At 36.6% G+C, this 21539-nt stretch overlaps 1 protein-coding gene across 14 annotated transcripts in view; it reads left to right on the top strand.

The window, feature by feature from the left end:
• The window catches only part of PARD3 (par-3 family cell polarity regulator), a 714454-nt gene that overhangs the window by 213067 nt on the left and 479848 nt on the right, over positions 1–21539 (top strand). Inside the window, exon 2 of one of the 14 annotated variants that reach the window (XM_008568726.1) lies at positions 2821–2869. The exons of the other annotated variants lie outside the window; for them this stretch is intronic. Coding sequence (XP_008566948.1) covers positions 2821–2869 — 49 coding nt within the window. The remainder of the gene's footprint in view (positions 1–2820; positions 2870–21539) is intronic. 14 annotated transcript variants of the gene reach the window in all.

Here is a 21539-nt window from a genome sequence, read left to right as displayed (position 1 = left end):
CTTGAACAGGACCTCTCCTTAGGCTAACAGCAAAATTTCCTGTGTTTTTCTTGCTCTACATTAGCTGAGTTTCCAACTGTTCCACCCACTCCCAATTTTAAAATAATAAGTAACAGAATTGGACTATGAACCAATGAAAATGCAATCAACTCTGGATTATATGTGTTCACAATTTCCAAATAAATGTTTGTGTCTTTTCTCTCTCCTTTCCCTCCAAGGGGAAATTGGAAGCTGGGGGAACAAAAGAAGCCAGTCAGGCAGTAATACCGTGGATATTCTGAAAAGCAAATAGATGCAAAGTCACATGTGATTTGTCATATTTTCTAGGATTCTTTGAATGGATGTTCTAAGTCTTGCTCCTCCTTTAGCACTAATTTTCAATTAGATGTGCAGAGTGGGTGGTGAGTAGCCCTTAAGTGCCATGCACAGATGAGCCCCTCTGGCTAATATTGCCCACCGCCCATTTGCAGTGAGAGAGAAGACTTGAGAATGCTACTCTGCTGAGATCGTTTTCCATATAAGGTATAATTATATCGATGTTAGTAAAACCAAGAGCAAGAATGGCAATTGTCATTTTATGGAAATAAGTGTATGAAATGATTCTGGTTAGGTAATGTTCACTATCTTTGTAAATAACAGAAATAGAGATCCTTATTGGGCCATCTTAAGATATCTGCCACGTCATTCTCCTACTTCCTTTTAGCTTGCAAGTTCTAGTGTGTGTAGCCATAGGATTAAATACTGTATATTACTAATATATATTACTCCTATACGTAGAATCAGTTGTGTATTATGATACAAGGCCAACTGGAGAAATTTTTTTTTTTAATGTACACATGTCTTTATGGGACTGTGAATTGAAGGTTGACAAGACACAATAAGTTCATTGATGTTGTCAGAAAGAGGAAGAAACCGTATTTTGATATGCTTTGGTTCTTTTTGAAACATACTTTATTAGTCTGTGAGGACTGCCATAGCAAAGTACTACAGGCTGGGTGGCTTAAACAACAGAGGGTTGTTCTCTTGCATTTTCAGAGGCCAGAAGTCCAAGATCAAGGCGCGGGCAGGGTTAGTCTCTTCTGTGGCCTCTCGCCTTGTCTTGCCGATGGCCGTCTTCTCCCTTTGTCTCACATGGTTTTCCTCTTGTACATGTCTGTGTCTAAGTTTCCTTCTTGTAACGACACCAGTCATATTGGATTAGGGCCCAACCTAATGACCACATTTTAGCTTAATGACCTTTTTAAAGACCGTATCTCCAAATATAGTCATATTCTGAGATACTGGGGATTAAGGATTTCAACATATTAATTTTGGGGGGTACACAGTTCATCCCATAACAGCATTACACTTTTTAAAAAAAGTGATAGTGAAGCTCTTGGTAAATGAATTTATGAGAAGGATAGCAGCTCTGTTTAACCAAAGTTCTTATATTGTTTTCTGTAAAACAAAATATTTCACTTCCTTCAGTTGCTGTTTAATCTTATAGGTTGGTTTATTTTTGAACCATTTTTCATGTATATTCCACTGCATGTATTTTTAAGGTACTTAAAAAATATATAGAATTATATATAGAAAAAAATATATAATTATATATAGAATTACTTCCAGTAGAGCAGAGCACCTCAGACTTTAAAATGCATATCAGTATCCTGAGGATCTTGTTAAGATGCAGATTTTGATTCAGTAGGTCTTGAGTGGAGCCAGGGATCCTGCATTTCTAGCATGTTCCCCAGTTGTTGGTACTGATGTGTCTGGTTCTTTGACCACACCTTGAGAAGCAGGGCCAGGACTGGCGGCACAATTTGCAGAACCCAGTGCAGAACAAAGTTGTGGGTCCCTAGTTCAGAAATAGTTAAGAATTTTGAGACAACACAAGCAGAGCATTAAACCAAGTACAGAGCCCTGCGCGAATTATACTGGTAATGCCGCCCACAGAGCGGGCCCTGAGCTGAGTGTCAGACTGCAATGGAAATCATCTCAGGACACTTATTCACACTGGTTTGTAAGATGATTGCTTTTATTGGCCAGTGATAAAATCCTTTTACTTCTAACCAGTCATGGTTTTACGTAGTGTTTGCACAAAAACATGGGGAAGCATTACCATAGGGGAGATATAGCTAAAGCTAATTGCTCCTGACACTCTAAGTATCTTTGTGTATAAAACACAGAATATTACCACCAATGCCACAGTGGTTATAACATATAACTTGTCCTTCCTTTGGAAAGTTTCAAAGGAATCTAGGCCATGACACATGAATTCCTCTGCCCAATGATGATTGTTCTCCTTTGCCCTTGAGATAACACTGTCTGCCTGCTTTTTAATGGTAGTATTTAACTCTGGGAGCAACATTCATTCCATTTTTCAGAGGTGAACAATCGTTGTAATAATAAAACACAAAATAAATGTAAAATGCTTGTATTATACATACACATGGATTTGTCAATTGATGTGTATAAAAAACACATACACTGATGTGCTCAGTCATACATCTTCAGATCTGTCCTCCGTTTCTCTTTCTTCCATTCTCCACCTCCTTTTAAGTTGAAGGAACTTGTGCGGGTTCCCTTGTGGAAGCCAAGGAAATGTTTTTCATTTAAGATCAGCTCAAGGAGAAACTTGAGGTATGATGAAAATGGTCTGAGGTCTATTTCTGCTTATCCTAGTAGATTGCCTCTTGGTGCTTTTCCAAATCCTTGGTACTGAGTTCCTTTAATGAAGTAATTATTTCAAAGAAAATGACCAGGTTTCCTTAGGGTCATTATTTTTTAGATTTGCATTCTTGGTCCGTCCTACCTTATTTCCCATATCTTTATTTGCAGTTATCCTGTTTCTATATCCATCAGTTGGGGGCTGGAAAATGATCTGCATGTAAGTAGTAGTAGTTACTTGATATGACTAATCTATTTTCTTCTCACGGATATTTGAACATTGTGGGATTTTTGTGGAGATAGTTTTCTAAAAGAATGCCCATAAGAATCTTGTGGAGGATTCTGATTCTCTAGGTCTGGGATGATTTTTTGGATGCGAAAAACCTGCTTTTTTTTTATTTTGAATTAGTGATGCATTCACATGGTTTAGAATTCAAAATGTGTAAGTGATGACACTACCTCTAAGCCACTCAGTTCCTTTTCTGGAGGCAGTTAATGTTCGTTTGTGTATGCATGTGTCCTTCTAGAGTTAGTTTATGTTCATATGAGCAAATGCAAGCACCCTCCCCCATTTTACACAAACAACAAACTATTTTCACTGTTTTACACATTAAAAATGTATATACAAACTATAGTGTTATGGAATTTCACAAAGGCAAAACCCTTCAGGACTTTAAACAATGAAGGCAGAACAATTTGAATGATAGGACGCATGTGTGTCCGGTAACCTCTGAAGTCACACCTGCACACCACAGTCATCTCTTTCTTCTCAGAGAGTTGAACTATCTGTAGGCTTCCAGCGATTTTCTGAAAAATTAGAAAAATGGTGGGCCTTCGTACAAGGAATAGTAAAACGTTAGCACAGGAAATATAGTAGATTGTTTTTAAAGAGAAAAATTAGCAACCAGTTAGTTTAATTTCATTTCCTAATAGACTGATGAAATAAACATTAACAAGAATGTGTAAACATCTATAAGATAATGGAAGCAGGACTAAAGACTTTAAAGTAGTAATCATCATACAAAAACCTGATTGCTTTCCTTGATAGCTTTATAGAATTACTTGATTAAGGCTGTAGATGTTAAATATCATGATTTTGAGAAAGCAGTATTTTTGAAATCTTATACACCAAATTAACTGAATTGAATAAAGAAATGGTAAATCTGTAATAAACTGTCCAAGAGGTAGTGATTATTGAAAACATATCAAATTGAACAGAAGCACAGGATAATGTGTATATTTTCTTTAATGATCTGGAAGAATTAGTTAAGCAGTATAGTAATGAAATCTACAGATAATGGTGAATGGGTGCCTTTTGTTTGTTTTTTATGACTTAAAGAGAATGAAACAATAGGGTCAAACATGCAAGTTTAGCATAACAGCAAAAGATGAAAAAGACATCTTTGCAAGATGCTAACTGATATGTTGGGGAAGAAATAATCAAATCCATGGGATCAAAGGATGGAAAAGTCTAGTGAGCGGAAAAATGTTTTAGGAGATGGATAGTAAAATGACAGTTGGTTATCTTATGAATTACATATGAACTTGAAGTACAATTATCCTTAAGTTTTTTAGTTCATGTAATGAAAGAATATTAAGCAGTCATCTTGGACTACTATTATATATTTTGTCTGCCCAATTAGCCCAATTGTGAGCCATCATTAGATAGCATTATGATTGGGCAAACCAAGAACTTCTACTACAAAAATTAAAATTTTCAAATAAAATGTGTCTGTCAACTGGAAGAATAAAGAAAAAGTAGACATACATTGTAGAGACACGTGAAAGTTGGTTGAGTCAGATGACATTTTTTTATGTGAATTATTAGGATAATCAACTTTTTGATTAGTTGGACACCTCTCTTCCTGAAGGTACTGAACACAGCTACTTGAGAAGAGGTGAAGTGGGCCAGGGAACTAGCATCTGAGTGCACTGTACCATAGGTATTGTCCCTATGTTGTATGTGTTTAGGCTTAAGTTTAGCGAAGTTGCATTGTCTTACCAAATGTGTCGTAGTTAAGTGACTGTAATGGAATTGGAACTCATGGGTCTTTACTCCAAGCACAAAACCCTTTCTTCCCTGCTACACTAGAAAGACCTTTGCATTAGTATTCTGAGACAACATCAGGAGTTCATTCTTCATTTTAGGAAGCGGTAAGAGCTATGTCTACATGGACAAAGAGGAGGATAAGGTTTCCGTCTCTAAAGCAGTAATGGTGGGTTGCCCTTTTGACTTAGAGTCTCATCCACCAATGCATTTTGGACCAAGAAGAAATAATACTTTGAAAAATAATAGTTTAAAAAATAAGTAGGGCATATCAGGCATCTTCATATCTTCAAATTTGTGTAACAAACATAGGTTTTGTAATCTGAGTGACACTAAGAATTTGTCATACTGGATGGTTTATGTATATCAAAGGCTCTAATAAATAAAATATCCAGAAATGGTAGCATTATTGATATGAATTAAATAGGTGGAGATGAAGGAATTAAAATTAGCCCTGAATTTGCGTTGATTTTTTTTTAAACATCAGTTTTATTGAAAGTTTTGGAGCCTTTGGGCCAGCCTGGTGGCGCACTGCTACAGTGCGCCACTTGGGAGTGCAGAGGTGCTCCCGCCGAGGGTTCGGATCCCACATACAGACCGGTTCCTGCTCACTGGCTGAGCGAGGGGCGGGCGCAGTACCGAGGGTTGCGATCCTGTTGCCGGTCCCGGTCCGGTACGGGCGCGACACTGAGGGTTGTGGTCCGTTGCCGGACACGAAAAAAGACAAAAAGGAAAAAAAAAAAAAAGAAAGTTTTGGAGCCTTAAAGTGATAGAAAATTGCAAAGCACATTCTGCTTCTGGCAGGGAAAATGGGCTGTTTTCCTTTCTTGATTATTTCAACGTAGAATCAATACTAATATCATTTGTATTGTACTTTGGTGTTTACAAAGTAGATTCATATATATTCTCATATTTCATCTGTGCAAGAACCTCTGGAAGATAAGATTTCCTAATTACGTTTTTTAATGTCTATTTCTTAACTCTGTCCAAAGGCAGATTGATTGAGCTCCATTTCCACAGTTAAGAAGGCTGGGCTGATTAACTCTTTGATGGAACATTCAAGAAGCCAGAGGAAAGAAAGAGGCAGGGATTCTAAATAATAAAAGCTATACCTGAAATGATCTGAGTAGCAATCCCACTCATTTTCCAAAGGCTGCAAAACAAAAAAAACAAAACAAAACCCAAAGATAACAAGGAAAGCAGGGAGCATGTGTCTCTCTGACCCTGTTTCGAAGAGTAGCAGCTTTCTTGGTGTCTAGTTTTGAGAACGAAACACTTTGGATGTCTGTTTTATAAGGACAACTTTGTTTTTTCTTCTCTGCATTTTGTTGTTTTACTGGCATATGCTTAAACTTCATAAGCATATTTAAATTTCATAGCATTAAAACAAAAACTAAGATGTTTCTTGATTTAAATTTCATAGTATTAAAACAAAAACTAAGATGTTTCTTGTCATTGTTAGTATATTATTATTATTATTATTATTATTATTTTTTGTCTTTTTGTCTTTTTCCGTGTCCGGCAACGGATCGCAACCCTCAGTGTTGCCCCCGTACCGGACCGGGGACCGGCAACGGGATTGCAACCCTCGGCGTCGCTCCCACGCCCTGCTCAGCCAGTGAGCGGGAACCGGTCTGTATGTGGGATCCGAACCCTCGGGCGGGAGCGCCGCCGCGCTTCCCAAGCAGCACACCTATCCAGTGCGCCACCGGGCCGGCCCTTAGTATATTATTTATTAAATATTTGTGTGGGAATTTTGGTAAATCTTTTACTTTATTAGCTAGGATTAAATATGGTGGTATATAACCCCAAATCCCATAATAATAATAATAATAACAACAGCTTACACATGCCAAAAGTTTACTTCTCTCTTATGTGAAAAAAGTCAAGCAGTTGGCAGTCCATGGCTCAGTGTTAGAGAACCAGACACCTGCCTCACTGTGATGCCATCCTTAGCTCATTATCTCATGGTCCAAAGTGGCTGCCTGAGCTTCAGCCATCAGGTTCACATTCCAGGCAGCAAAAAGGAAGGGTACCTGGCTTCCCTTTTAGAATGCTTTAGTGACATACAAAATAGCACTCCTGTTTTTATCATGTTCTAGATGCAGAGCTAATGTGAAAACAGCTCACTTCAAGGTTATCACATGACTGCTCAGCTAAAAATCACGGTTTCCTTACTAAGGAAGAGGTGGAGAATGGATGTTGGTGTAGGCACCTCTCAGTTGCTGTCACAAATGGTGTATGACACAACAGATCAGTAGTGAGGATACTTCGGTCCAATCCATTCATTGGTTTTGGGGCTGTACCAATTGGTTAAGATCTTGCAGGACCGACCAATTAACTATTCTTCATGTATAGGGGGGGTATGTGTGTGTGTGTATATACATATATGTATACACACTTTATATATATATATATATATACATTATATATATACACATGCATTATTTATCTGTATCTATATAGATATGAATAACTGCTTTATTACTTTAGAGAAGTGGATATTGGAGAGCATATTGGTTTCACAAGTCATATTCTAACAAGTAATTCTCACACTAGATTTCTGTGTTGCCTCTATTTCCACCTTATCTCGAAAGTCTTCAGCAGGAAATGCAAGAAGTTAGATGCTAGAATAGTTTTCTATCTGATTTTCCCTCTCCACTTTATTCTTTAGTGGACTAATAATTGCCTAGAGAACAATGGGCCAAATGCCAGCTCACCATTTCCCTTAAGAGTCTGAGGTTCAGGTTTAGAGAATGGAAGAAAATTCCAGAAACACTCTTAAGAAAGTTATTATTTCTTTCAAATGTTATTTGGAACAGCAAAAGACAATATGTTTTATAGCACAACTTTTAAGATGACTGAATTGGCAATAAATTCACGTAATGAAACTTTTAGCAAGTCTTTATATTTCTACTAGGGAATTCCTTGGTTCTTGGTGTATATTTTTAAATAGTTGATATCAGCTTTCTATTCTTTGTATTCCTTTAGTTGTGGAGCTCGTGTGAGAACAGCTTGCTGTTATAAAGAATGCCTTTAGTTAGCCCATGAATCAACTCATGCATGTTTCAATTGTCAAGCTTGCTGAATAGCAGACTTTAGGCACTGGAGGGATTGCCCATAACATCCTTATTGTGAGATGCTATTTCTCATCCATAACCAGTGAACAACCTTTCATGTTTCACCCCCCGCCCCCTCCAGTCTCCCTCCTTCTCACCGCTGCCTTCGAAGCCCCTTCAGCACAGGTGGTTCTTTCATTGGGTTCAACTGTACAGCAAGAGAGAGCAAGTCTTTTTTCTCAAAGCCCTTTGTTGGCTTCCTTAGGATGAAGCTGGGAAATGGGAGACAAGTCAGAAGATGTATGACTGAGCCCATTCATGTCTATGTTTTTATAATTAATTTTTTCATTATTATTCTTACAATGATTGTTCACCTCTGAAAAATGGATTGAATGTTGCTCCCAGAGTTTAATACTACCATTAAAAAGCAGGCAGGTACAGTGTTATCTCACGGACAAAGGAGAATAGTCATGATAGGGCAGAGATACTCATGTGTCATGGCTTAGATTCCTTTGAAACTTCCAAAGGAAGGGCAGGTTATATGGATGTTACGTCTAGATTTCTAATGTATGAAATCAGGCAAATTTATGTGTTTTTTGAGGCCTTAGTATCCTCACATTTAAAACAAGAGGTTGAGTTAAAGTTCTACTTTCTTCCACTTCCAAAATTCTATAACTGTGCAATAGCTACTTTTTTAATAACCTAAAATCATTTTAGGGTATACTTTCCCAGGAATCCCCAATAAATTTTAATTTACATTTATTTATTTTTTTTTTTTTGTCTTTTGTCTTTTTCCGTGTCCGGCAACGGATCGCAACCCTCAGTGTTGCCCCCGTACAGGACCGGGGACCGGCAACGGGATTGCAACCCTCGGTGTTGCTCCCGCGCCTCGCTCAGCCAGTGAGCGGCTGGTCTGTATGTGGGATCCAAACCCTCGGTGGGAGCGCCACCGCGCTTCCCAAGCGGCACACTTATCCAGTGCACCACCGGGCCGGCCTCAATTTACATTTAAAGATGTTATGTTTAATTTAAAAAATGTAATAATTATTAACTTTAAAAGGAATTTAAATCAAGAAATGCTTGATATTGAATATTTATTATGAATTCAAGTATGTAAGCTAGTTTTTAGCATGATACCTTTATTTTGTGGGAAAAAGAAGCTGAAACAAAAATATTACTTCACACTCTGACCATGTTTTACGTTATTTTGTTAGAAATTAAATGATAAATGTGTTAGGTCACTTACGTCAGACAAGGAGGGTTGAAGGAGATACCTTATGAATCAGCAAATAATCCTGTCACCCTCCTTGATAACATTAAATTTGATTTGTATTCAAATAGTACATTTTTCATTTTATTGTTGGCAGTCATTGCTCTGAAGTTGTGAATCTGTCCTGAACACATTGTAAGTGGCCCTACTACTATCATCTTTTTTCCTCTTTGAATTATGGTGTAAATCTTTATGTGCTCAAGCTTGATCACGATTTACGCTTAAAAATTGAAATGTGGGAGATACCAAGTTTTTAGAAAATGTTTTAGGGCCAACAGCCAAGATTAGTAAAGACTATGGGGAATAGATACAACATTTAAAAACAGAAATCTCATTTTACAATTTTCTGCAGGCAGATTAAAGTGCCTGTGGAGATTCTATCAGGAATGTTTTAATTTGAAGATTTGAAATTATTTTCTGTAGTGAAAATGGCAGCTATAATCGATTAAGTGTCTATTGTCTGACAGTGAACTAGGTTCCTAACACATGTTTTTTCATATAATCTTTACCAAAACTCCCAAGCAGAACACCCATTTCACTAGGGAGGAAAGCAGGGTCGTCTAGGGTTTGTGGTGCAGCTGATGGGGAGGCAGAGTTGCAGGTGCACTCACCTGGCAGCAGAGCCGGAGGGACTCACCTTCACGAGAGACAATGCTTAGAGATGCCAAGGTGAATTGTGAGGATGTTGCTAAAGTGGTTTAATAACTTTCTTCTTGAATAAGCAGATCTCTTGAAATTTTATATGCTTAGCCTATCTTCTCCATTTTCTCTCCCTTAGCACCTCTCCCCATAAGTTGTGTAAATTCAGCCTGAACTGGTTTAGAAAAAACAGAAATAAAAAATTTCATCCACATAAAAGTCTGTTGATGTGTGTAGTTCAGGGGATTGGTAATAAAGTTACTCTTAGAAATGTTGGTAAAATATGTGTGATCTCCAGGACTGAGCATATGTGAGAAGTTGGAAACAGGGTGTGAGTTGGTGAGGGAACAGGCTCTATAGACAGTGAATGTGGCTTTGAATCCCGGCTCCACCAAGTATTTGGAGCCACCTACAGACTCAGTTTCTTCATAGGTTAAGTGGGCTAATAGAACTCACCTCAGAGTTGTCAGGAGAAAATGAGATAATGCATGTAAATGACAAGCACACGGTACATTCTCCATAAATGTTAGTTGCTCTTGCTGTTTTTAAACTTATTCTTTGATAATTCTATTGCTGACTGGCATGGGAATACATTCTTCTTCTTATTTTTTTTTAAATGGCATGTTTTAAGAATTCTAAAAATAAGAAATGAAGATTTACCACATTAATACTGAAGTATTTTTAGACCTTGTTTATTAAAAAAATCTGTAGAATTCCCCTAAATGGAATATTTTTCAGTATACTCAGGATATAATTCAATTAAAAAATGTTTTCTTAAGAATTTTTTTCAAGTAAGGTTTTGCAGTGTGTTGGATACAATTAGAATCCTTTTATTCTTCCTGTGATATTTCTATTGAACAGCAGTTGAAATATTCTGATAAGGTGTCACATTTTTTAAAAGATTATTCCAGTATCAGTTCACACATTAAGTAATTTTATCCCTGAACAGAATAAAGCTCTGATTTAAAAATTTAAAGAAATACACTCTCTCCCTCTCTCTGCGTCTCTCTCTCATGTATTTTAGTAGTCCTGTGGAGTTTTTATTGGGAAAATTATTTTTCATTCCCATTTTGCAGGCAGAGAAGATGAGTCATGTGATGTTCATTTGACAAGAGCAATAGAGTGATGGATTTGGACAGAGAAGGACACAAGGATGTGAAGAGAGAAGCATTCTTGATTTTCATCCAAATTGGATTCATTCTGCTGTGCTTAACATTTAAAATTTTGATTCGGGGTTGCCATGTAGCTTGGTGCCTGTGACTCTGTGCAGGTCCTTTTGGGCAGAGATGCTAATTTAAGCATGTCGCAGTCTAAATGTTCCTGAGAGGGTTAACCAAATTCCACAACAGATAAACGGACATGTTTGGAAGACTTCTTCCCCCAAGTAATTTCTAGAAAACACACGCGAATCATTTGCTAAACTAGCTCTACAGGTATATTAATGAGCTCATCTCCCATGAATGGACAGTCATGGAAGAAACTTCATATGTAAGGTTGGGTTCAGATCTATGAACTGCATACTGAGTTTTAATTAGAATTTATTTACAGCTAGAAGCTGCTCCCGTGTTTTTTCTCCCCAAGTCAGTAATGAACTATTCCTCTTTGCCTGGTCATTAGTATTCAGAGCTCCATCAGCCTGCGGTTCAAACCTTTCTCTTGTTTTTGTCAGAGAAGATAACGGAGCAAGGTTGCTTAGAAACACTTCGCCACACTCTCAACGGGAATTATCAATCTGTTCTGTACGTTCACCTCCACACGCAGGGGAGAAAATTGAGTTTTGCTGCTGACAACGTTAATTGATTGCAAGTTGTTTTAGTGGGAGTATGATGTTGGAAACTAGATTTCCTTTCATTTTTATGCATTAGGTGCAGAGAAACTACACAGTGACACATTCCACTGTAACTAAAAATATCATAGAGGTATCTAAATTTGGATTTGTATGTTTTAGTATTCAGACCTTGACACTGGTCAACTTACAGGATTATCTTTGGGTTTTGGAGGCTGTTTCTGTAGTGATTTCTTTGGTTTCCAGCAAATTCACACAGCCATCTCCATCAATAGAGTTCTAATTAGTGTAGTCAGGGGATGACACACTAAATTAGGGGTGGGTAGAGGGTTGAAATGAAAACCAGCCATCATCTGGTCACCTATAATTTTGTATGGTTCAGAAAAGTCTCTTGCCATTTTCTTTTTTTTCCCGCTGTTCTAGTCACATAGTTTTTCCAAAATTTCTGGCCCTACAATGTAAAGAAATGCATCCAATGTGTTTCTATGGATGATTTGATTAGACTTGAATTCATTTTTAAAGACTCCCTGATTTGGCTAATATCAGCTAAAAACTAGAACAAATGAGAACACTGTTGATGAGAGAAAGTTATACAATCAAGCAAATAAAATACCTCCAAGAGGTAGGGATGGGCAGAATTGGGGTGAGGAAGAGAGGGCAGAGTTAAGCAAACATTTTTATTTTGTTTTCAGTCTTTAGCTTGGGTCCTGTAGAGCACCTAAATGAGCATATGTATTGAAGTGTAGTGTCTTTTGTCATCATATATTTTGTCAGTCCTTGTGTTGTAACTAATGAATTGAGACTTTGGGGAGGGGGCCTTACCTTTTATTCCCTTGTCAGACATCTATAATACTGCTGCTTATTTATTCAAGACTGTACATAAAAGTCACTTGCTGAGCTTGAAAAAGCAATGCACATTTCCTGGTTCACTGTTTTAGATTTTGATTTAGTAGAAAAGAAAGATGCCTACGCCCTTATCAGTTCTCAGAACGTATGGGAGGACTTAAATACCTGATTTTCTATAAGTGTTGCAATGCCCAGCCCTGCTCCTTTAATTTAGGAGGTATGGGATATGAGCTTTTGTGTCAGGCCTGCCATTTCATATTGCACAAAATGTAATCCTGTTCCATGGACTGTGTCCTTGTGTACCTGAATAGAAGATGGGAACCAAAATTATTTCTGTGCCTACCAAAGTTTTCCATTAAAGCCCAAATTTGAGGAAAAAAGACAAAGCCTACTACCTAATGGTTATGTGCTAAGGATTTAAAATCTAATCAAAATTTGAAATCACAATTTCCCTTAAATAAAATAACTTAAAAATTATTGATCATTGGTCTTGATGGTGAATATTGCATTTCTGTGTAGTACTAAGCCTTACATAAGCTCTCATAAAGTACGTTTTCTGGGATGTCGAATCTGATTTGTTAAGAATTTGTGCATTCTCAGAATTTTGTTTTGTTTTAGTTTATTAAAAAATACGTTTAATTACTTTTGATTTATGAATGTGTTCATATGTAAGATGTCGTCTATAAACTGTTCTGGATAAAATTATTGGTGTCGGTAGTATCAGAATGGTGGGTGTCTCTGAATGGCTGCCTAAGGACCTGGCTCTTATAACACTTGTTGCTTACAATTTTTGAAAATATTTCTTTTTTTTTTTTTGTCCTTTTTGAGACCGGCCACACCGCACTCAGCCAGTGAGTGCTGTGAGCACACCTGCCATCCCTATATAGGATCCGAACCTGTGGTGGGAGCGCTGCTGCGCTCCCAGCGCCGCACTCTCCCGAGTGCGCCACAGCCTCGGCCTGAAAATATTTCTTATTCCAAAGTGCATAGAGGTCCTCTAGGTGAATCATAATTTTTTTCCTTAATGTATTTGTCATAAGGAGAGGAGAGAAGGAACTTCCTAGTCATGGTTCTGTGATTCCCTGTCTAAAGATAGCACTGGCATAAATACTTTATTTATGGGGTTGTAATTTAATAAAAACCAAGTAAATCTTAGAGCTGATTGGGCTTACCTCTCTCACTTTTCATTTGAGGAAACTGAATGGCTTGAATGAGGTCTGAAAGCTGTTTCTGATGAGCTTTCAGCCATATTACACTATCTTTTCATTTGTATATGTCCTTCTTTTGGAGTTACATGACTTTGAATTTTGCATGTGTCTTTGATTCCTGGAAAATGTTGAGGATTTCCAGGATTTTTCTTGTGGTCGGAACACTGATTAGTGGATCATTCTGTATTGTATGTTCAAAGGCCCAGAGGATGCTTAAGGAATTACGAACAAATGTCTGGATCTGGTGATGGTCAGGTCAGAAACTTGGAAGAGTAGATGTGTCTATTAATGTGACTGAATTTGGGGGAGGGATTTAGGAAGGCTTGACGCATTAAGATGATTTAGAACATTTGCTTTTTATTGTTTATAGTAGTGGTTTTTAGCTTTTAGACCCAATACCTCCTTTTTATAATCAGTATTTTATAACTCTTCTTTTTGGTGTCTAGAAATGAAATCCATAGAAAATATAACCTGCCTATAAATATAATAAATAGGCAAATAGAAAAAGAATTCTTATATTGTAGAATATGTTATATTAATCTATAATGTTAATATTATAGGATATATTATAGGCTTACTAGCGTGCTATCAAGTTAGAGATAAATAGAAAGGAAGTACCTTATAATAAATATCAATCTAATATATAAAAGCTCAGGCATGACTAAACTGGAAAACAAATGCCTTCACAATGTCAAAACACCCTCCCAGGGGGTAGCACGGCTCTTCTTGAAAAACTCCTGATTTAAAGTTATACTTCATGATGGCATTTTATGGTGAGTGTGTGCATGCAGCATATAAAATTCAGAAACTACGGTGAAGCTGACTTCGTGAATTCCTTCTAAGCCACAGCTGTAACACATCCTTGAAATTCCTGACATTAAGTATGATTCTCTTTGAAATCTCCAAAATTTAGAATGCCAGGGTATGATATAATGTTCCCCACAAAATATGTTATATAAGGTAGAAAGCATTAGTGAACCCTCTAAGACATAATTAGGATATAAAATAAAACGTTATTTAAAAAATTCTGCCACCAAAATAAACTTTATATTAAAATTTTTCATTAGATTGGACAACTGCACTTTTAATATTCTAGCTAGTAGTTTTATTTATCTTTTTAAAAAGAAAAATCAGTTCCTGAGGTCTTGTGTAGGAAATGACAAACAAAGAGCCACAAAACCACAGTGAGATGTGATGTTGGTCTAAGTTAACTCAGTGATGATTAATGATTCATCTTAACTCACAGTGCCTTTTCCAAGTCACATTTCTTACTTGGAGTAATCTCTATATCAGTTAGTTTTGTTAACAAAACAAACCTTTTTCTTACTTAGAGCATCAGTAGTATTTTCAAGATATCCAAAAAAGTTGTGGAAGGCATTTAGAATTAATAGTTGTTTCCTCTAGTAATCATAGTTCCAAATGTTCATATTTATGACAATTTGAGAATTTTTTTTTTTCATAGAAATTCTGATTACTTGGGTAATGCAAAGACAAATAATTTTTTCCTGGATTGAGTATAATGGTAATTGTTTGCAGTCTCTCACCAAATCAGGAGTCCTGCCTTATTATACCTGAGAAATAACTTTTTTTAAAGCAAATATTTTTGTTTAGCTAAATAGCAAACCTTGTACAAGTGGTGCATATCAAATTGATGCAAATATGAATTCCTGCATTTAAAGAGAGTAATTTCACAATCAGTGTTCCAAAAATTGGAATTACTAGTTCATACTATGGATATTAGCGTTCTTAATTGAATCAGTCATTGCTTTTTTCAACAAACTTTCCATTCCATCTATTCTTTTGGTTTATTATTCTTTAGTGTGTCATTTGCTTTATTTCCCAAATACATAAGACTTTTGCTTTTGTCATTTAGAATTTTGCTAGTTTTGCTACCTCTTGCTGAAGAGGAAGCCCTGTGACTGCTTTGTAGTAGCTGATTTATAGTGCTTAATTCTACTTCGTAGGGTTGTAAAGCCCAAATGAGTTATACATTTCAAAGGCTTGGAGCAATGCCTGGCCTATATTAAGTGCAATATAAATGTTAGCTGCTCTAATCATCAACATCACCACCACCATCACCATCATTATCATCCTGATAATACTATTATCAGTATTAGTCAATATTATCCTTCTAGTCACTCAAGAAGAGGAAATTTGTTATTCTAAATATAAAATCTTTGCCAAACTTTTAATCAATTGGAATACTTTTTAAAAACCTTGCTGTTCAAATGAGTGGATAAGGAAAATGTGGTGTATTTATAAAATGGAATGCTACTCTGCCATAAAAGAGAATGAAAGATTGCCATTTGCAGCAACATGGATGAACTTAGAGAAAATTATGTTAAGTGAAATAAGCCAGGCACAGAAAGAGAAATATCGCATGTCCTCAAATATATGTCTGAGCTAATAAAAAAATAGATGAGTGAATGAACAAATAAATGAAGAAAGGAGAAAAAGGGATGTAGCAATCACAATAATACGTTGGACTTTTTGGGAGAGGGGAACAGAGCTGGGGATGCCGAGGGTGGAGGGGGAGAGGGGGCAGGAGCTGGTGGGGAGCCACAAGGATTGATTGCATTGTGTAATGACAGATGTGGCTGATTGTTCTGATTTGAACATCACGTGTTGCACACTGTTATTGATGTTTGAAGCTGTACCCCACAGATATGTACAATAAAAAAAAAAGAACTTGCTGTAAATTACACTATAGGTGCTTGATGTGCCTACTTCTGCTGCTGCTACTTATGGATGCAGGAGCGTGATTTCATATGGCAGATGATCAGGACACTAATACTTTAGTCCTGTGGTTCTCATAGTGTGGTTTGGGGACATCTGGGATCCTCAAGACCCTTGAAGAGGTTCTTAAGGTCACATCTATTTTCATAATAATGCTCAGATGTTACCTGTCTTCTCATTCTCTCTAGAGTATATGGTGCATTTTTCCAGAGGCTGTGTGATGTGTGGTGACTTCATCTGTGTGCTTGTGACAATACACACTTGTGTATTCTTGTTTTAAATTTTTCTAAGTTTTAATTTCTAATATGGGTAATATTGGTGGGTATAACCCACATAAACAAAAGCTCTGTGGGGTTCTTAGTAATTTTTAAGGGTGTCATGATTCCCAAGGCATCTAAACTTTAGTCTGAACTGGACAGGAACAAGCCATAGCTCCTGGGTCTCATGTGGCAGGCCAGGTTTGGCTCCTTGGTTTGCTCACTGTGGCATTAGGATAAAAAAACCCCTAAAAACCTAGTCTGTGTTATCTTTCATAGAATCCCAGAATCGAGCATTTTAATATCTAAAGAGGAGTGACAGTTTTCATTCACATTCATCTAGTTATAAGAATAAGTTAGTATGTCCCTTCACAATTTGAAATTCAGTAATTAACTATTGGAATTTTGAATGGAAACAAAAACAGTCTGTGACATCTTGATTTTTTTCCTGAATAGTCCTTTGTGCCCTAACTTCACCACGAAGATGACGACAAACATTGCTAAGCACTGTTGTAAACCACCATGATTTACTGCATTGTGTTTATAAAATAACTGAAATTACAGGTAGATATTTGAATATACTTTTGAGTATTTTTGCCATAATGAAGAGAGTGAGCAAGTTTTGGAATTCAAAACTGAAAATTCTTTATTTTTTATAGGATTAGAGATATGTATTTTATTGTTTTCCTATTTTTAGAAAATTCCATCTGAGCCTATTATTTGGCTCTGCTTGAGGGAAATACAAAAGTCTGTTGGAAGTGTTGGAATCACGTACTCCAATTTTTATTTTAGCAAGACATGAAGACTTTAATAATGTTTTGGAGAATACTTATAATCTGATCTATTGTTTCTAGCTGCCTGAGTAGCAAGGAAAGTCTTACTTAACCAGTGGTCCCTTAATATTAAAACAGCTATGGATGACCTCAGTTTTTATCATTTTTTCTGACGATAGAATTTTTCTAAACATTTTGGTAGCCTTAAGTCATGCTGATTTATGTTGGCTTTTTAAAAAAATCACTGTACCTTATAACAGTATTATATTTAAGCATTGCAAATTTATTTTGTGAATAATTTCTCCCTCATAATTTAAAAATATTTAAAAAATCAAAGCCAAATTAAATATCCTTTGTAAATTTTCTTTTGGTAATAAGATCAGCCTCTCCCCCAAACTCCACTACTTTGTAGAATGATTTTACACTTCTCTGCAGTTTTCATGTGTTGATGTTTAAATCTTAATGCAATAACATTTTTCTTATTTTGCATTTTGCTAATGTTGTATTACTGTCTTTGCTTACTCAGGAGAGCTCTACAATGATTTTCTTCTGAATAAAAATATAGTTATTCCTTTTAATATGATCAGATCCTGGCATTTAAAAATTTTTTTGTACTTTTGGCTAATATGAAAGGACTTTGGAAACGTGATGAGTTTAGATATGGATATTAATACCCTTTGTGACTCTTTGTTTTCGGATGGTTTTATTAACATTTTTATTTGGAGATAATAATATACACTATAAATGTAATTAAGTCTATATCAGTTGAAGAATTTCATATTCAGTACTATTAGAATAAAACATTAGGAAAAGGAATTGGGCGGTTGACATTTGAGTGCATCCTTTTACAGTTGAGGGAATCGAAGTTCAGAGAAGTTAATTTGCCTGAAATCAAACAGCAAGCATGTTCTGGAGCAGGATTTGTTTTTGCTCTTATCTAACTCTTCTTTAACTTACAAATTGCCGCATCTGAGAACAGAGTGGGTTACCCCACTTGTTCTGCCACCCCTTAGCTGTATGACTCTATGGAAATCCTTGCTAGAACTGAGGGTTTTGTTAATTATGAAAATGAAAATAATCTCCCTAATATTTTTAGAAATAAATTTTCTATGATTTTTATTTTTTATTTCTGTAAAATCTATGAAATAAGATTTGTGGGGTGTAGGTTTTTTTTTTTGGTGTAATTATCAGAGAGAACAGTTTTCTTGTTTTGTCTAGACACTTTCAAAATGAGCAGGTTTTTGATGCATAACAAAAGTATTTAAAATCACAATGAATTAAGCCCTCTTAAAGGGTGAGTATCTCATTTGCCAATAATGGAAACATTATTACAAAACTGGTTGACTACAGAAGTGTGCTCCCGAAGGTGGGGAACATCATTAGCATTGCTTTAGTTGGGTGGACTTTTTTTTTGTCTTTTTTTGTGTCCGGCAACGGATCGCAACCCTCAGTGTCGCGCCCGTACCGGACCGGGACCGGCAACGGGATCGCAACCCTCGGTGTTGCGCCCGCACCTCGCTCAGCCAGTGAGCGGCCGGTCTGTTCGTGGGATCCGAACCCTTGGCGGGAGCGCCACCATGCTCGCAAGCGGCGCACTGTAGCAGTGTGCCACCGGGTCGGCCCCTAGTTGGGTGGATTTTGATTTAGCTTTATGGTCAGTGATATTCCCAACAGGATAAAATGCAATTTTTTGAAGGCAGTTACTAAAACCGCTTCTCTATTCACTGTGTACCGTAGGTAACAGACTTGAGTGTTGCTCAGGGTGGTTACAGATGGACACTGGCAGGGAGAGATGAGAGAGCAGAGCATCCGATTATTCCACAGGAAAGGAAACGCGTAGAGAACGGAAGACAATGGTTTACCACCTATCAGTAGTTCTCATTGACAGAACTCTGTAACGTGTGGCTTGTAGTAAACTGATGGTGCTTGCTAGCAAGATCCTACAACAATTACAACATCACGTGATTCTGAGGACAGACGGCTTGAGCATAAATTTGAAAATGTTAATGTCAAATCTATTGTATAAGGCTTCTTGGTAAAATATTGATAGCTTAATGTCCAGCTGTAACTGCTGTTTTCTGGTGTTCCTATTTTTATCTTACTGTTTAAATGAATAATGCCGTTACTACTTTAAAAGCCACAGAAAAATTTTAAATTAGGTTAAATTGTCAAAGTACATAACTGATGTTTGTATCTCTCTGTCCTTGTGTTAATTAATGATTTGTAAGAAGTGCTCTATGGATGAATGTAACCTCTGAATGGTTGAAATTCTGACTACACCACTTGTTCAATGTCAAGTTAAACCAATGTTAAAAAAAAATGCTGCCAAAGGACACAGCTTTTCTTAAGGTTTTACACAATTTTGGAAATGACATGATTGAAAATTTCTATAAATGAATTGATAATTCACATTGTATTTAAACATCCATATGTATACATATTTAGTCAGTGTTTTAATTTAAAATAGTCTTTTTTATCTTCATTTTTGAAATGATTGTTATATTGTTTTTTAAAAATTTTATAGTGGATTAGTATTTTATTTCCAGAACTCTGTTATAAATGTTATCAACACTTTGTTGAATATCTTTTCTCTACTGCACATTACCTAGCAATCCTTTCAGGAAAGGTTGGCTCAACAAGATCTCATTAACCTCGAGTTTTCTTTGAGTGGTGCAATGTACTAGCAGCTATAAATTGCATTTACTGTTATTAGTTTCCTGTGTAGCAATCTTTCTTAACTAGTCATCACTACTCTTTATTTCTAAGTCTTTATAGAGGAAGTGACTATAGTCAGAGAAGTTAAATTTTATCTTAAAATACACTTTTTAAAAAAATCCTGGAAGTATCTGAACAGTTTTAGAAATGTGTTCTTTTTTTAATCCCTTAAAATAGTACATTCAATAAAGAGTTTTAATAATAACATTTAAAGATTTATTTTTATCTTAAAGCAAATATTGGCTTTAACAACAATCAGATCAGCAACTTGTGCTTTATTTGGCTTATTGCAGGAATGGATGGTGCCAATTGTAAAAACACTTTGATTCATTTGTTTAATTAACATCTAGATAGAGTACCATAAAAGGACTATTGCGGGAATTTTATGTTATATTATCTAGGTTTAAAAGCAGAAGAGCATGTTTCTCAAATGCATTTAGATAAGAGAAAAGCTCACAATTTATATTCAAAACTTTTTTGGGGGGGTAATACACAGGTAAATTTTTCATTATGATTCTGTTTGTACCACTTTCTTTACCATTTTGGTCTCATTGCATTTCCTGGATAATGTATTTACCATACATTTTAGTCATTATACTTCTGAGTCTCCTCCTTGCTTTTCCCCCAGGATATCTTTGCACTTGCAGGTCAGGAAGGACCAAGTCATGGCTGTGATCTAGTTTCCAAGGATTTTAATCTGTTTTTGGAATTAGTCAAAATCTATATTTTGCTGTGAGATTAAGCCTCTGAAAAGATGCGTGTCTTTCCCCTGTACAGATGCTTTTAATGACCTGTATGGAAATGTCCCACAGAGGTGCTTCATGTTGTTTTCCTATCACTTTTAGGAACACACAAGCTATGTCTGTCAATCTCTGGGAAAAAAAAAAAATAGTTCAAAACTTTTTGCAAAATAGAAAATTTCATTGTGTGTTGTGGTGGTAATAAGGCCTAGTTTTATTCCTCACCTCCACTGCAAGGTGTTGTTGATTTAGCCCCAGACCCTATATACTAAGAATAGCCTTCTCCCTGCCTTATAATTGGGGTTGACCCCAGGATCAATGGAATGTATTGAGTTGGATTAATGGCCAGTTTATTGGATTATACTTAATTGTTGAATGATCAAGACATATTTTCCTTTTGATAAGATGGAAAAACATTTGAATTATGATTTTTCTTGTTTTTGTTTCTCAAATTTGGAAAATGGGACAAATTATGAAAAGCCAATTATCTCCATAATTTGAATCCCACATTTTTAAAAGTCCTTCCCTTGCAATAAAAAACCTGGTGATACAGTTAGGAAACTTAGTGTTGTGAATTTCCACAGGATCTTAAAGGAGAGGGCCACTGTTCTTTCACATTAAAAAAATGAATGCTATGGGGCCGGCCCGGGGCCCGGTGGCGCGCTGGATAGTGCGCCGCTTGGGAAGCGCGGCAGCGCTCCCGCCCGAGGGTTCGGATCCCACATACAGACCGGTTCCCGCTCCCTGGCTGAGCGAGGTGCGGGAGCAGCACCGAGGGTTGCGATCCCGTTGCCGGTCCCCGGTCCGGTACGGG

Source organism: Galeopterus variegatus, unplaced genomic scaffold (assembly GCF_000696425.1).
Source record: "Galeopterus variegatus unplaced genomic scaffold, G_variegatus-3.0.2 Scaffold436, whole genome shotgun sequence".
In the NCBI taxonomy this organism is placed as follows: domain Eukaryota; kingdom Metazoa; phylum Chordata; class Mammalia; order Dermoptera; family Cynocephalidae; genus Galeopterus; species Galeopterus variegatus.
Note: the sequence above shows the minus strand (reverse complement) of the source record. Positions and strands in the feature narration are given on the sequence as shown.